This window comes from Crassostrea angulata, chromosome 5, assembly GCF_025612915.1.
Source record: "Crassostrea angulata isolate pt1a10 chromosome 5, ASM2561291v2, whole genome shotgun sequence".
Classification (NCBI taxonomy): domain Eukaryota; kingdom Metazoa; phylum Mollusca; class Bivalvia; order Ostreida; family Ostreidae; genus Magallana; species Magallana angulata.
In genome coordinates this window covers 24,758,074-24,772,315 of record NC_069115.1, presented here as the reverse complement: position 1 = coordinate 24,772,315, position 14,242 = coordinate 24,758,074, and the positions used below count along the sequence as shown (strand labels likewise).

General features: G+C 35.7%; 1 protein-coding gene across 1 annotated transcript; it reads right to left on the bottom strand.

Moving 5' to 3' along the window:
- Nucleotides 1–1,948: 1,948 nt before the first annotated feature.
- On the bottom strand, nt 1,949–13,553 carry LOC128186284 (protein FAM221A-like). The gene is made up of 8 exons (XM_052856077.1): nt 13,380–13,553; nt 12,181–12,259; nt 11,951–12,045; nt 11,511–11,701; nt 3,846–4,055; nt 2,937–3,050; nt 2,419–2,528; nt 1,949–2,315 (listed from the first exon to the last, which is right to left on the bottom strand). The coding sequence occupies exons 1-8, from the start codon at nt 13,454–13,456 to the stop codon at nt 2,217–2,219; spliced, it is 975 nt and encodes a 324-aa protein (XP_052712037.1). The 5' UTR covers nt 13,457–13,553; the 3' UTR covers nt 1,949–2,216.
- Nucleotides 13,554–14,242: the final 689 nt, after the last annotated feature.

Sequence of the window (14,242 nt, the reverse complement as noted above, 5' to 3'; positions counted from 1 at the left end):
ATCATGGCCCAGATTCAGCATCCAAGTCGTTGAAGTCCATAAGTAGGTCTACATGCACAATCAAGTTTGGTGAAGATAGGACAAGAAATATATGAGATACAGGACATGCAACAAAAACTTTAACCAGATTGGGACGCCGGCGCCAAGAGTATTAAGCAAAAACTCCCCCCACCTTTGTCTTGGTGAGCTAAAAACCCCATTAGAATCAAAAGTTTCTACTTTTATTTTTATTTTTTTTTTTACATTTTGACAATTAACAATATGTGTAACAAAATATTTTAATTTTTACTGTAGAATACTGTAATTCACGGTGACAAGTAAAATTATCTTCAACATGCAGACAAAAACGCCCCCCAAAAAGTAGGAAATACATTCATATTACATTTACAGTATAAGGGACAACCCATACATCAAGTGTGTGCCGAATGTTTCCTCTGGAATAATAGTTGGAATAGAGGCGTTCAGTTATCTCTCTACATATAAGGTGATGAAGAGGTTTTTAGATGTAAACCAAGCAAAAATTGACATGAATATGACACAAAAAATATAAATTTATTAAAAAGCTATGTTCAAGCTCATGGCACTGTAAAAACATATTCACTTTCTGTAATTGCTTTGGTTCCTTTATGTTTGTAGATATAATTACATTGCTTTAAGGTTGAAAAATTAAATAAAATACAATGTAGATAAGGCCAGATAAGTTTAAATATACAAGTCATGCGCGGATCCAGAAAATTTTTCCAGGGGGGGTCCGAAGGATTATTGTGTTTGCCAGGGGGGGTCCGAGGCATATTTTCGCGATAATTTTACTATGTAAATTTAATAAATTTTCATTTTCCAGGGGGGGTCGGGACCCCCCCGACCCCCCCTCTAGATCCGCGCATGCAAGTCAATTAACATTATTGTAAGGTAAACTGAATTAAGGTGTAAAAAAAACAAAAAAAAACCCCAAAAATGCACACATGTATAACATTTTTTGACACATGCTTAATGTATAATGTTATTCATAACTGTAGGGAAATCAATGCTTTAATTATTCTTAACAACAGTGAGACACATTCTGAAATAATCATAACTAAAATGGAAAATAAAACACTGTGTGGCCTATCAATAAAACATTTCATAAAACATCACAACAACAAACGTGATTTTTTTTTTTATATAAAAAATATACTGTGGAATCACTAAATTTCGTGGGGGCCAATTTTCATGGATGGCTTTAATTTTACAGGTTCGTGTGGACGTAATTTCGTGTATTCTTATATAACTACAGAAGGAAATATGACTTTATTACCCTAATTTATCAATTACCTAATTTATCAATTCATGAAGGATGTTATTTTGTGGACGAGAGGTACCCACGAATTCCACGAAAATTGAGCCACCACGAAATCTAATGATTCCACAGTATCTCTTAAAATATACAACCATACAAAAATCAAGCAAATACTAAATTGCAATTAAAAAAAGTAAAATATTTGTAACAGTATAATAACACTGTAAAAGTATTTGAGTATCACAGCTACGCTATCATAAAGAACACAGTGAGTTTATTGAACAACAATTCTCTATTAATCAGCTGGCCCCCTTAATTATGTACAATATAAAATTCAGTTCATTTGTTTACGTGCTATAATTATAATTCATAGACTGAGCATGTGACTAGATTATTATAAATAACACGGGTCATTCAAATTCAGAATCGACTCTCGCTATAACCTGAATACCATGTACCGGTATATTCAAGCTACAAAAAGAATTGTATTTTGTTATATATATAGATATGCCTTAATAAATAGTTTAATCGTTTACAAGTAATTAGGAGCTAAATGTATGTACTGTGGAATCATTAAAATAAAACATATTTTGAAAAAATTAGTTTTATTACTGAAAACCGACACTTCCAACAAATTACATCCCTACGATTCAGCAAAATAACATACAATCCAAAAAAATTGGCCCCCATGAATTTGAATGATTCCACAGTTAACTGTAATAGAAAGACAATTTATGATATATGTGATGTGAATAAAAGGTTATAGCGAGTAGCATCACTATATATTTGTCTTTGTCTTGTCACATTGATTAGAATTGGTTTATATTCGGACAAATGCAGTGAGGGAAAATATAAAGAAGGTGTTTGATAGGTCATTTGTTGGTGGGTTTAGGGAGAGGGTTGCTGTCACTTCCTGGCAGGTTTTAGAGGAGGGTTGCGGTCACTTTTTGGCGGGTTTAAGGGGAGGGTTACGCCTGCCTATGGCCTGCTGCCTGGCGGCCTGTACTCTTGCCCTGCTCTGTTGTCTCTCTGCCTTTTGCTTTAAATTAAAGATACAATTCAAACAATATGGACATTGATTTTTAGCATTCATATACAATGAATCAACATTTTTTCTTAGGTACAAATAAACATATTCTCACCCTCTCTTGATATCTCCTCTCAAAATAGTCCATGTCAGTTTCCCCAGGTCTCCTCATGGCCGACATTCTCTCTGCTAAGTCCTCATCCACCTCACTGCCTGAAGGCTGACCTAATTACCATACAATATATACATATAAAGTATTCGGGAATGTATACATTAGCAACAGACCTGATGACTTTGGACAACTACATTATAACTTTTCATTGCAATCATCGTTTTCTTTACCTTTCACTTACAAAAATTGATTACCGGTAAACTATAATTACTTTGCTAAAGTACACGTAAAGGAGTTAACACATTACTGTGAATCTCTTAATTCATTACTCTAGTTATTTAGTTTATTATCATTTAAATTCTAATCAACTAATCTTAAATAAATATATTGAATTCTGAAAGTATTTATGTTGGCTAACCAAATTCATCAACATTGTATATTGATCAAAACTTTTCTACATCATGAGTTGCATTCAGACCGTATTTTCTTTGAATTTTAGTATTTGTTTTAGACAGACCTACCTTTGAGAGCTCTTTGTTGCATCTTATGAGCTTTGATGGATGTTACATTGGCCCGTAAGAAAGGATGGTCTGATGCTGTAATTGGCTGCTCCAGAAACTCCTGGGACGGGGCCCCTTTAATCACATGTACACATCAAGTAGGGATATATGTTTTTTACATGAATATACATTCACATATCCTTGAAAATTAATGCCCCATGAATACAACAAAACAACATGAACATAAGAAACCATATGAACATGAACATAAATACCAGATGAACATCAAAGACCCCCCCCCCCCCCCCAATGGCCTGCTAGAAGATTTTATCACACACCAACCAGGTTCATTTTCTGACAATGCTGTTTATTACTTAAATTTACATTTGCAAAAAGCAAATTATGCAGAACTATTAGCATTATAGTGTTTTTATTTTTATTATAAATAAATGCATCTTCCAACGATAAGCACTGTGTTCATTGTGATATGACCTCTTGACCAGTTAAAAAGTTCACATAGAAATGAATGTTTTTGCTCTTCTATGGGTTCATATAAGAAAACATAATTGCAAAATGTAAATGTTTAAACAACAATATGCTTTCTGTAGAGTGATTCATGTGGGATATGATTGTAGCAACAATGCAGATGTAGCGACATTGTAAAATATTACATAACCTAAATTCTTGTATATATTGAAATCCTTCTTTTAACAAATTATCGAATTCTTCATAAAAAGTACCAGTAGGTAAAAAAACTAAATAACTGTTATTGCAAATCAATTCATTAGATAAAATAAATAGCCCAGTCACTTATATGGGAATTGAGCCAGACATCACCAGGATTCTATAAAGCTATATATAAATTTCAATCATTGTTTCTAAGAAATCCTAAGAGGAGATAATACTCAGTAGAAGTAAATACACAAATACCTATTCCACTGGGGTCCAGCCTCATATAGCCGTCCATCAGGGAGGAGAACCCGGTCAGGCCCCCCATGGCCTGGTAGGGGACGTCCTGACCCACAGGGTGACCCCGGGCCAGCCTCTCGTCTTTGGTTTCCACCAACATGTGGTGACTGGAGTACGGATTCCCACAACCACAGGTGTAGGAGCTGTGGAAACCGGAACAACCGCATTTACCTGGAGTAGGAAACAAGTGGATATATAGAGACAAAGGCTAGATGTCATTGTGTTATAATTCACTACTGCATGTACTTTCCCGACAAAAAGTGGCAAGCTTATTACACCTCGTATGTTAGGAATTTATCATCATGAAAAGTTTTGGATGGGATAAATCTGAAATGTTAGTATGATCAAATAATCTTCAAAGTTGAATTTTGATTTCATACTTGATTTTTTTTTACATTTTGTTAAAACGAGGAATGGTAAATGTCATTGATTGATGTTTCAAACTTAGATTTTTTTTATATAAAAAATAAATTTAAAATTTAAACTAGGCAAATTAAACATGCACCTGATAATATTCCGATCCAGTGATCAATGTGACTATTTGTTGCCAGAGCATGTGTTTTTTTCAGTATGAGTAAAACAATCAGAGTCAAACAGACATTTCTAAATGGTAAAATTTGCAGTCTGAACAAAAATCAAGTCTAAGATACAGGACAGAGCGGACTAGAGGATGATACAGTTCAGACAACTCTTACATGTACAGTACATCTATCTGGGCATGACAAGATCCAGAGTTATGTCACATGTACTGTTATGACACAGGGTTGTGTGTTGTCCTTCCCAATTTCTATCTTTCTGAAATACTGTAGATTCTTAATTAAACCCAAGGAATTCATATTTGCACAAAACTGCCATAAGGACACTTAGCAGATTTGAAAATCTGAGTAGAACTTTTTTTGGCGGAGCTATATGAAATAACAAGAGGCCCATGGGCCACATCGCTCACCTGAGGAACAATAGGTATGATAAAATCAGCTCAATGGAGTCATAATACAAACTATCTGGACAATATACAATAATTCATGTAAATCCTGTATAAATAAAATCCATTTTCCCCTGGATATTCTTATGTTTATAATCATTAGTCCCTTTTCTAACAGGATGATTTTATAGTCATATCATGTGTTGAGTATTGCAGTTCTCAAAAAGATCCCTAACAATAGTTTATATATGGGATATAAACGTACAGTAAACTCTCAACCTTCTGGTGAGGCCAAAGAATTGTCCTGGGGCCAAAGTCTTAACAATTATAAAGAATCATCTGGCTGATTAGTTTCTGAGAAGATTTTTAAAGATTTACCCTATAAATTCCTTTGTTAAACTTTGACCCCCCCCCCCCATTGTGGCCCCACCCTACCCCTGGGGATCATTATTTTCACAACTTTGAATCTACACTACCTGAGGATGCTTTCACACAAGTTCCAGCTTTCCTGGCTGATTAGTTTCTGAGAAGAAGATTTTTAAAGATGACTCTGTTTATTCCTATGTAAACATCGACCTCCCATTGTGGCCCAAACCTACCCCCAGGGGTCATGCTTTTCACAAATTTGAATCTACACTTACTGAGGATGCTTCCACACAAGTTTTAGCTTTCCTGGCTAATTAGTTTCTGAGAAGAAGATTTTTAAAGATTTACTGTATATAATCATATGTTTAACTTCAATCCCCCATTGTGGCCCCAACCTACCCCCAGGGGTCATGATTTTCACAACTTTGAATCTTCACTACCTGAGGATGCTTCCACACAAGTTCCAGCTTTGCCTTCGAATTAGTTACTGAGAAGAAGATTTTTAAAGATTTACTGTATATATTCCTATGTTTAACTTCGATCCCCCATTGTGGCCCAACCCTACCCCCGGGGGTCATGATTTTTACAACTTTGAATTTACACTACCTGAGGATGCATCCACACAAGTGTCAGCTTTCCTGGCTGATTAGTTTCTGAGAAGGAGATTTTTAAAGATTAACTGTGTATATTCCTATGTAAAACGTCGATCTCCCATTGTGGCCCAAACCTACCCCCGGGGGTCATGATTTTCACAAATTTGAATCTTCACTACATAAGGATGCATCCACACAAGTGTCAGCTTTCCTGGCCAATTAGTTTCTGAGAAGAATATTTTTAAAGATTTACTTTTAATATTCATATGTTAAACTTCGACCCTCCCTTGTGGCCCCACCCAATCCCCAGGGGTCATGATTTTCACATCTTTGAATCTACACTACCTGAGGATGCTTCCACACAAGTTTCAGCTTTCCTGGCCGATTAGTTTCTGAGAAGAGGATTTCTAAAGATTTACTCTATATATTCATTTGTTAAACTTCGACCCCCCATTGTGGTCCCATTCTCAGGTGAGCTAAAAAGGTTAAGTTTACAATTCAATAAGTTGGTTTCTGGAAGAACAGATTTTGAAAATTTTCGTAATAAATATTGACAATTTTTTTTTACTTTTTAAAGCGCTAAGCATAGCTCAGCCCTTTATTGTCGTTAGACTTCAACTTCCGGTGCATCGAATAACCGCCCCCTCTAAGCAAAAGTATACATCATTTAAACTGGTTAGGGAACCAGTTTCAGGGGTTTATGCACATAACTGCACGGGCTATTGTGAATCTAATTTACGGGTTATTGTGAAATTAATGTACGGGGCTTACATACATCATTGCAGGGACTGTCATGCAGTGATGAGGAAATATAGTGCGTATACAGAAGCTGAAATGCTATATACATATATCTGTTATATACATACAGAAGCTGGGTTAGCGCTTTTCAGTACTATCAGTACTTTGATATAATCTTTAGCTTTAAGATCTGTGTACAAACATAGAAATGTTAGCAAATCTCTGTATCTTGCTTATAATTCGAAGCAAACACTCAAAAATGGTTAGTAAATAGAAATTGTTAAATTGTCAATTTTCTTGCCACCTTTCACTTCAGAGAAGAAATTTCTGAATTTAAACATTTATCAACAAAAATTTTAAAATAATTTTTGTTCCATAACTCAAGTCAACTGAAAGGCTTTTTCAGATAATAAAAGATTAATTATAGATGCTTTATTTCTCTTGAAATTTTCATTTAAAGTTTTGAAGTGAACCATAAATTCAAATTTCCTCAGATTTGATTGACAGTTGCTTATTGTTTACATTTCTACCGGAAATGCCTATTGCTATAGACGCACTCACAATAAATGGCGGACAGCTTGTCTTACCTCAAAACTGAATAACACAAAGTAATCCCTGTAATTGTTTTATTACTTCGTTATCACTTTGCTAATCATATACAAATAGAAAGAACACACATGTTTACAGCCTAGTGTCCGTCCTGCTGCTTTACTCTCCGTATCAAGTTCCTTATCAATGAATGCATGGGGCCTTCGTAGACGGATTAATTACGTTCGGACTTCGAGATTATAAAATGTTCTGATCGAAAACATTACCAATTATCATTAAAAATGTATGAGGGTTTTACTCCCAGCGATGCCCCATATATGGCACATTTTTTAGATTTGGAAGCCACCTTCTCACTGTCTCTAAAACACATGAAGGTAAAACATCCCTACGATGACAAACTACGCCACGCAGCCTCGGATTTTGGTGCATAATCTCAAGTTTTCGGCTTTTGTATCTTGGGTCTTGAAATACACCTCTGTGGAACAGCATAGTCCAGAAAAATTTATATTTTTCTTTTCTTAGAGAACTATTCCGTCTGCTTGGTGGTTCACATTCCGATTTCCACCACATCTGATGGTTTCTTTCATTGGTTATACAGGGTCTGCATAAGCAATGGGGACATTCCTCAACATGGTTGTCCTGGGGAATGTGAAATGTCCGTTCAAAATTTCCCAGCACGTCACCATTCTCATCTGTCTCATCAGCATTGCTCTGAATTCCTTCACCTGTTGCTTCTTCCAAATCCCAATTATTGAAGTTAAAAAACTGTATAATTGCTTCTCTTTGCTCTGAATTTACCCTCAGTGAAATTACACTTGTGTCTTCTTTTCCGCCATTATTTTGTTTCTGAGTATTTTGGAGGGAATTTTATTAGGGCAGAGGTAAAACAAAAGGATATTTTAGTACTGGTATATTCTAAAATACATCACATCAAATATTCACAGTTATATTGTAAAACAAAATTTGAATGTATTGGGAAAAATGCTTTTTTCTAATACAAAGATAGTTCAGAAGTAAGTTTACTGCCAATAATTTCATGGTAAATATCTCATTATTATGAAAACACCTCTGTGGAACCTCACACAAGTTTGCTGATTTGGAGGCTGATTTATTGACATTTGGCGGGAGGGATTCCCCACTGAGCCAGGACTCATGTGCATTAGACTCTTCCAACAGAGCGTCCATGGGGGTGGATCATCTTTATTTTTACCACATTTTTAAAAAGTTTTACATGTATCATGAATTGAGACTTTTGGTCTTTATTCAAAACTACATTTATTAAATAAATTTCACAAGCATATTCAGAGTTATTGGATTTACCATTAATTGTGGAAAGTACATTTTAACAGCAAGACTTTCACAACTCTAATAATGGCACAGCCCAGTGAAATATGATACTAAGAGTATATATGTATATACATATCTATTTTCATTTGTTGCCATCCATAGCAAAAAGTACATATATACTGTTATTTTACTGAGTCTTTAATTTTAATCATGGAAGAAAGCAAACGAAAACGTCCCCCAACTTTTAAGTTGGAAATTCCAGCAAGTGCTGAAAAGAAGCAGGAAATGTTGCACAATCTCCAAAGTGTAAGAGAAGTTCTTGTAAGAAAATTGGGAAGACCTGTCAACAATACAGATATAATGGATGCTTTGTTGAATTCTTGGAAGTTATCTGCTGAAGATGAAGAACAAAGTCCTAAAACACCAGGAACCTTTATCAATGTAAAGAGAGGACAGGTTAACCAAGACTTTTTTGTGACATCACTATCTTCTATCAAGAAGCTTATGGATATCACTGCTACTCATGGAAGGTATTGTCATGGAAAATTGGAAGTTAGAAAAGTGACAAAACGTGGACATGTCGTCTCTTTGAAGTTATGCTGTACAAAACCAGGACATGCTCCACATAAGTACATTTGGGCATCATCTCCCTATCTGCCAAATGGAAAATATTTAATAAACCAAAGAATAAACCATGCTTTCCTGTGTAGTGGCATGCTTCCTTCCCATTACTCCCGATTTGCACTTCTGCAGGACTTGGAGTGCTGTCGAAAGAAAAGAGAACTTCTTTTTTTAAAATGTACAAAACGTTTGTACAACAGGAGTATGAGGATTCCATAAGTACTGCGCTGTTGGAAGAAATCGGTATGTACGAAGATTTAGATGGAATTGATATCATCACAGATGCTCGGCACGGGTGGCGGAAAAATGCCAAGGACACCAGTGTAGTAGCAGTTGGCGAAAAAAGTCACAAGATTTTAAATTGCGTGCACATTACCACTGCTGATGATCCTGTAACACAGCGACATGAATAAATCGGGACTGAAAAAATTTACCTGGATTTAGAAGCAGAACAAGTCACTGTTCAAATTCACACCCATGACCGCAACCTTTCCATCAATAAAATGGTGAAGGAAGCAGTGAGTACAACAAACCAAAATGATATCTGGCATGGGATTAAAAGTGTAAAAAAGGCAATGTCATTAGTTTCTAGCGGGCCTAGATACAAAGAGGGGAAAACCTGGTCCGAGGAGTTGTATGACAAACCTGAACCTGTAGCAACTCATTTTTATTGGGCGATAAAGAATTGCAATGGAGATTCCAGCACTTTAAGATCAATGTTAGAAAACTGTGTGGAACACTACAAAGGGAATCACAAGCAGTGTCATTCGGAATCAAGATGTAAAAAGGACCCTAACTATGAACCATCTAAAATTGTTATACAGAACCCAGTGGCTGAAAAATTATTGAGAAATGTCATTATCAATTCACTGATTTATAAATACCCTGAAGATTTTAAATTAGGACGTGACACTTACTATGTTGAAAGTTTTAACAACACTTTAAATATTTATGAAGACAAAAGGATTGCTTTCGGTAGTGACCAGTATAAAGTGCGGGCATTTTTAGGTACATGTCACTGGAATGAAAATGTTGGGAGGGATTTCACTTCAGTTTCTTACAAAAGTGACCCTAAAGCCCCAAGAAGAAAAGTGGGCAAAAAGAACTACAAGAAACAAACATATCAGTTCAGAAATAACATTTGGAAAAGATACATTAAATCTGTGTTTTCAAAACGAAGGAAATAATAAAAATTAATCAGGTTTCTTGTGATCTTTTAATTCTCTTATCAGCACGTGCTTGTGGTATGCAGCTATCTATAAATAACTTCACTCTGCAGTGTTATCAGTGAGGAGGTGTGGCCTGCCTCCTTATATGCTTAATTGCCGTCCGTGTGGATATTTTACTAGGTCAACCCCGGTCTTTAAACAAAGAACCTCGTTTTAGAAGTGTGGAATACGAGTCTTGGTAAAATGGGTAAGCATAACCGGGCCGTGGCAAAATAAAAGCCGGGGCAGATCGGCAATCGTCAATTCCAACTACGCATTATTTTGCAGCAATATTTACATCAAATACAAATATACTGGTCCATCAAATATCCTGAAATTTTAATGAGATTGGCAGATTAATAACTGCTTATCTTTTGTTTTGCCCAGGCCAAGTCTTGTCTACCCATTTTACCGGATGCCGAATCCGAGGCTATTAAACTGATTGAAACACGCCTTTCCTTTATTATTATTTTCGTAATAACTCAGATTTAAAACAGAATTAGACCTTAATTTTTGCAATTTATATTTTCCTTCCCATAAGGATAATTTATGCTAAACTACGTTGAATTGGAATCAGTAGTTCTTGAGAAGAAGATTTTTAAAAATGCACCCCCCTTTTTCTACAGTTTCAAGGTTTTCTCCGCTTTGAATACAGATCAGACTTTTATTTCTGCAATTTATATTCGCCCTCCCATAAGGATGCTTTGTGCCAAATTTGGTTGAAATTGGATAAGCGGTTTTAGAGAAGAAGTTCAAAATGTAAAAAGTTTACAGACAGACGGACAGACGGACGACGGACAAAAAGTGATCAGAATAGCTCACTTGAGCTTTCAGCTCAGGTGAGCTAAAAAAGGAAGTGTGCATGGTCTAACTACCGTCTTTGAAATTTCATATTCCTGCAATTTTGATATGAAAACTAAAGCAGAGTGCTGGAATTAATTTTCGATATAAGGAATCTTCAGTCACTGTGGCTAATATTGTTGAAATGATACCACACACAGCTATATTGTCTATTGAATAAATCAGTATATTGGAAGAACTCAATAATCTGGACACAAAAAACCCACAACGTTTACCCTCTGGACAATTATTGAAAATTGATATACCCAGTAATTTATTTTTTACCATGGTGATGGAAATAATCTGACTAGATGCTTTATAAATTTATCAATAAAATTAAGTTGGAAATAAAAGGATTTATATTGCCTAAGCTTCAATGTACCGGTACATGTAAATTCAGTTTTTCAACCAGTGGAAATCTGGGTCTATATGACTTGTGGATTTTTCGGGCACCATTTAAAATTAAGGTTTTCTACAACACACAGTATTGAGGTGACAGTACCATTTTTACACCTGTGGGGTGACATGGCAGCGTGCTCCTCCGTGAAGTGTTTACAAGTACAGCGAATCAACTGGCTTCCATTCAGTGGGACGTATTCGTAGGAGTAGCAGCCACAACCTTTGACTTTACATGGGAGGAGGATAGGGCGGTCCTGGGGAAGGACTTCAAAGTCCGTCTTGTGTTGTCGGTATCTATAAAAGTTTGTTTTGATTATTGTCAGTTCATCTGTCCAGATTTCTTTAATAAACTTTGATGATTTTTTTTTTGGTTTTGAAAAAATTTGATTTGACACGTTATTATAGGCAGTATTCAATGAGAGAGAGAAAGAGAGAGAGAGAGAGAGAGAGAGAGAGAGAGAATACGCTACTAACTTCCAAATACCAGTAATCAATATGAAATTCTAGTGACATAATCAGTGTACATTCTGAAGTATGGTATACCTGTGGTTACAGAAGCACAGTGTTTCAGGACCCACCAACTTGCAATCCATCCCTTCTGGATTAACCCAGCTGGTGAAAATTCTGTTTTTCATTCTCTAGTATAAGATATGTACATAATTTTATGCACGCATCACATATAATTTTCATGTCGGTTAAATTTGAATTTAAGAACATTTGTGTGTGTGAGAGAGAGAGAGAGAGAGAGAGAGAGAGAGAGATCATGATCATACCATAGGAAGCACTCTCTTTTTGTAAGCTTCATACTGTTCTGGGGTAAACATCACTCCCCCATCATCATCCCCTACAATCCTACAAAACATATCAAAGTTACAACAATTTTTTCTTTTATGCATGGATTAAATTTTTTTTTAAAATTAGCAGAAAAAAATTAATACATTAATATCAAAAAGAGGTATATGTATATTCATTTCATTCTAATCACAAATCTTGATGTCCATTGTCTTAATTAGCTAAGAATCCTAAGATTATATACAACTAGAATCATTTAATAAGAGCTTGGACTTTGGGTAGTTGTGCTAAACAGCAATGTGACGTAAGCCTGTCTATTTCATTGTCAGCCACGGCTCTCTGAAACCAACAAGATTTGTCTGGCTTTTCCGCTAAGACTACGCAATCGTTGCATATTTCGCTTGAAACCTTATCATTTTTAACTTGTTTTGACGCAAGAAAGAGATAGCTTTGTCCTAATGAAAGTCCAAGATTTTGTTAAATAATGGTTCTAATTTCATACCTTCAGTGATCTTATCTCAAAAATACAACAGATTATACATATACATCGATCCTTTCATTAGAATGGTTTTTACTATATAATATATGTGTGACTCAGAATTGTTCGACCATTGTGCCACAGAGTTCTGTGGGTTGAGCACCTGACTAGAGATTCAGGGGGCCTGGGTTTAAATTGTGGTCTGGCCCATCATATTTCTTACCCCATTCCATTACATTTGTTGTTATGTCAACCCCTAGAACTACCAGTTTAACTATTGCTAGGAAAAAGATTATGGCCATAATGGGGATGTAATCTCTGAGGGCAAAAATCATTTTTTAGGGAGGGGTAATGTGACAGTCAGACTGTGTGCCAGATAGCTCATTTGGTAGAGCACCTGACTACAGATTCAGGGGGCCTGGATTCGAATCCCGGTTTGATCCGTCATTATAGATATACATTAGGCCTGTACTGTATACATATTGTATTTCTCCCATATATCGTTACATACGAATAGAAAAGGTCTTTAAATTTTTATCAAACTGGACCTGCGATATAAATTATCAAAACTGTGAAAGAAAAGGCAAGTTGGATCTACTACTTGGATAAAATGAAAGTCATGGCTTTTATTTTGTCCATGTCTTTAAGATGAGGAAATTCTAGCTAAAAAAACCAACACACAATTTCAATCTCCTTGAGTACCTCTTATACTCCGCATAAGCGTCCACAGAGGCAGCCGCCGACGGCCCAAACTTAAGATGGTATTGCCTCGCCGCCATTTAAATGACCAACTTCAAAATTCAAAACAATATTTTGAACTTGAAGAAAATTTTCGCTAGAAACATGTAAACAATCCAGACAATCGGAACCACTCTGTATTTTCCGCTTTCTGTCTGATGAAGGAGCCAACAAAAGTGGATACCATATTTCCGGGAAAAACACCCCACACACTGGAAACACAGGTGCTTGTGGACAGGACCGATCCCCCAATCTCCCACCACAAGTACCTAGATCCCCGGGACTTTACTAATATCTTTTCTTTAAATTATCCTTTCCACAGAATTACTTAAAACATTTTTGAAAAAAAAGCATATCCCTCTATATATGTTTTAAGTAATTTTGTGCAATGGATGTATACATTAGATTATAAATATGTCATAAAAGAACAAATTCAAAGAAAACAAATGAGAAAAGACCTGGGGTCTAGATACTTGGGGTGGGGGATGGGGGGGGGGGGATCGAGGTCGGTCTTGTCCTCAAGCACCTAAGGCTTGAAAGTAGAAAAAATTCATTAAGTGAAATGACAAAAAAACAACAACCAAAAAACCACCAATGAAACCAAAAAACAAACAAACTAGAGAAACATTGATATTTATTTCATACCCCTCCCCCCTAAAAAAACAATACCAACAAAACATTGTTCAAAACAAACCCCAAATACAAAACCAAACCAAAAAACCCCCCAAAAAACATCAACAATAACAACAACACAAATTCTAGATTTTTCGGATAAAGTTACAATGTATATATATAGAACCAATAAATATATATATACGCACTAAAAG

What these genes read in the sequence shown, in the direction of transcription:
- LOC128186284 (XM_052856077.1), bottom strand. Translation starts at nt 13,456, where the DNA reads ATGGCGGCGAGGCAATACCATCTTAAGTTTGGGCCGTCGGCGGCTGCC. An exon ending in CTGTGCTTCTGTAACCACAG is followed by an intron (nt 11,702 to 11,950) that starts GTATACCATACT and finishes AAACTTTTATAG; the next exon opens with ATACCGACAACACAAGACGG. An exon ending in ACCCCACAGGTGTAAAAATG is followed by an intron (nt 4,056 to 11,510) that starts GTACTGTCACCT and finishes TTCCTACTCCAG; the next exon opens with GTAAATGCGGTTGTTCCGGT.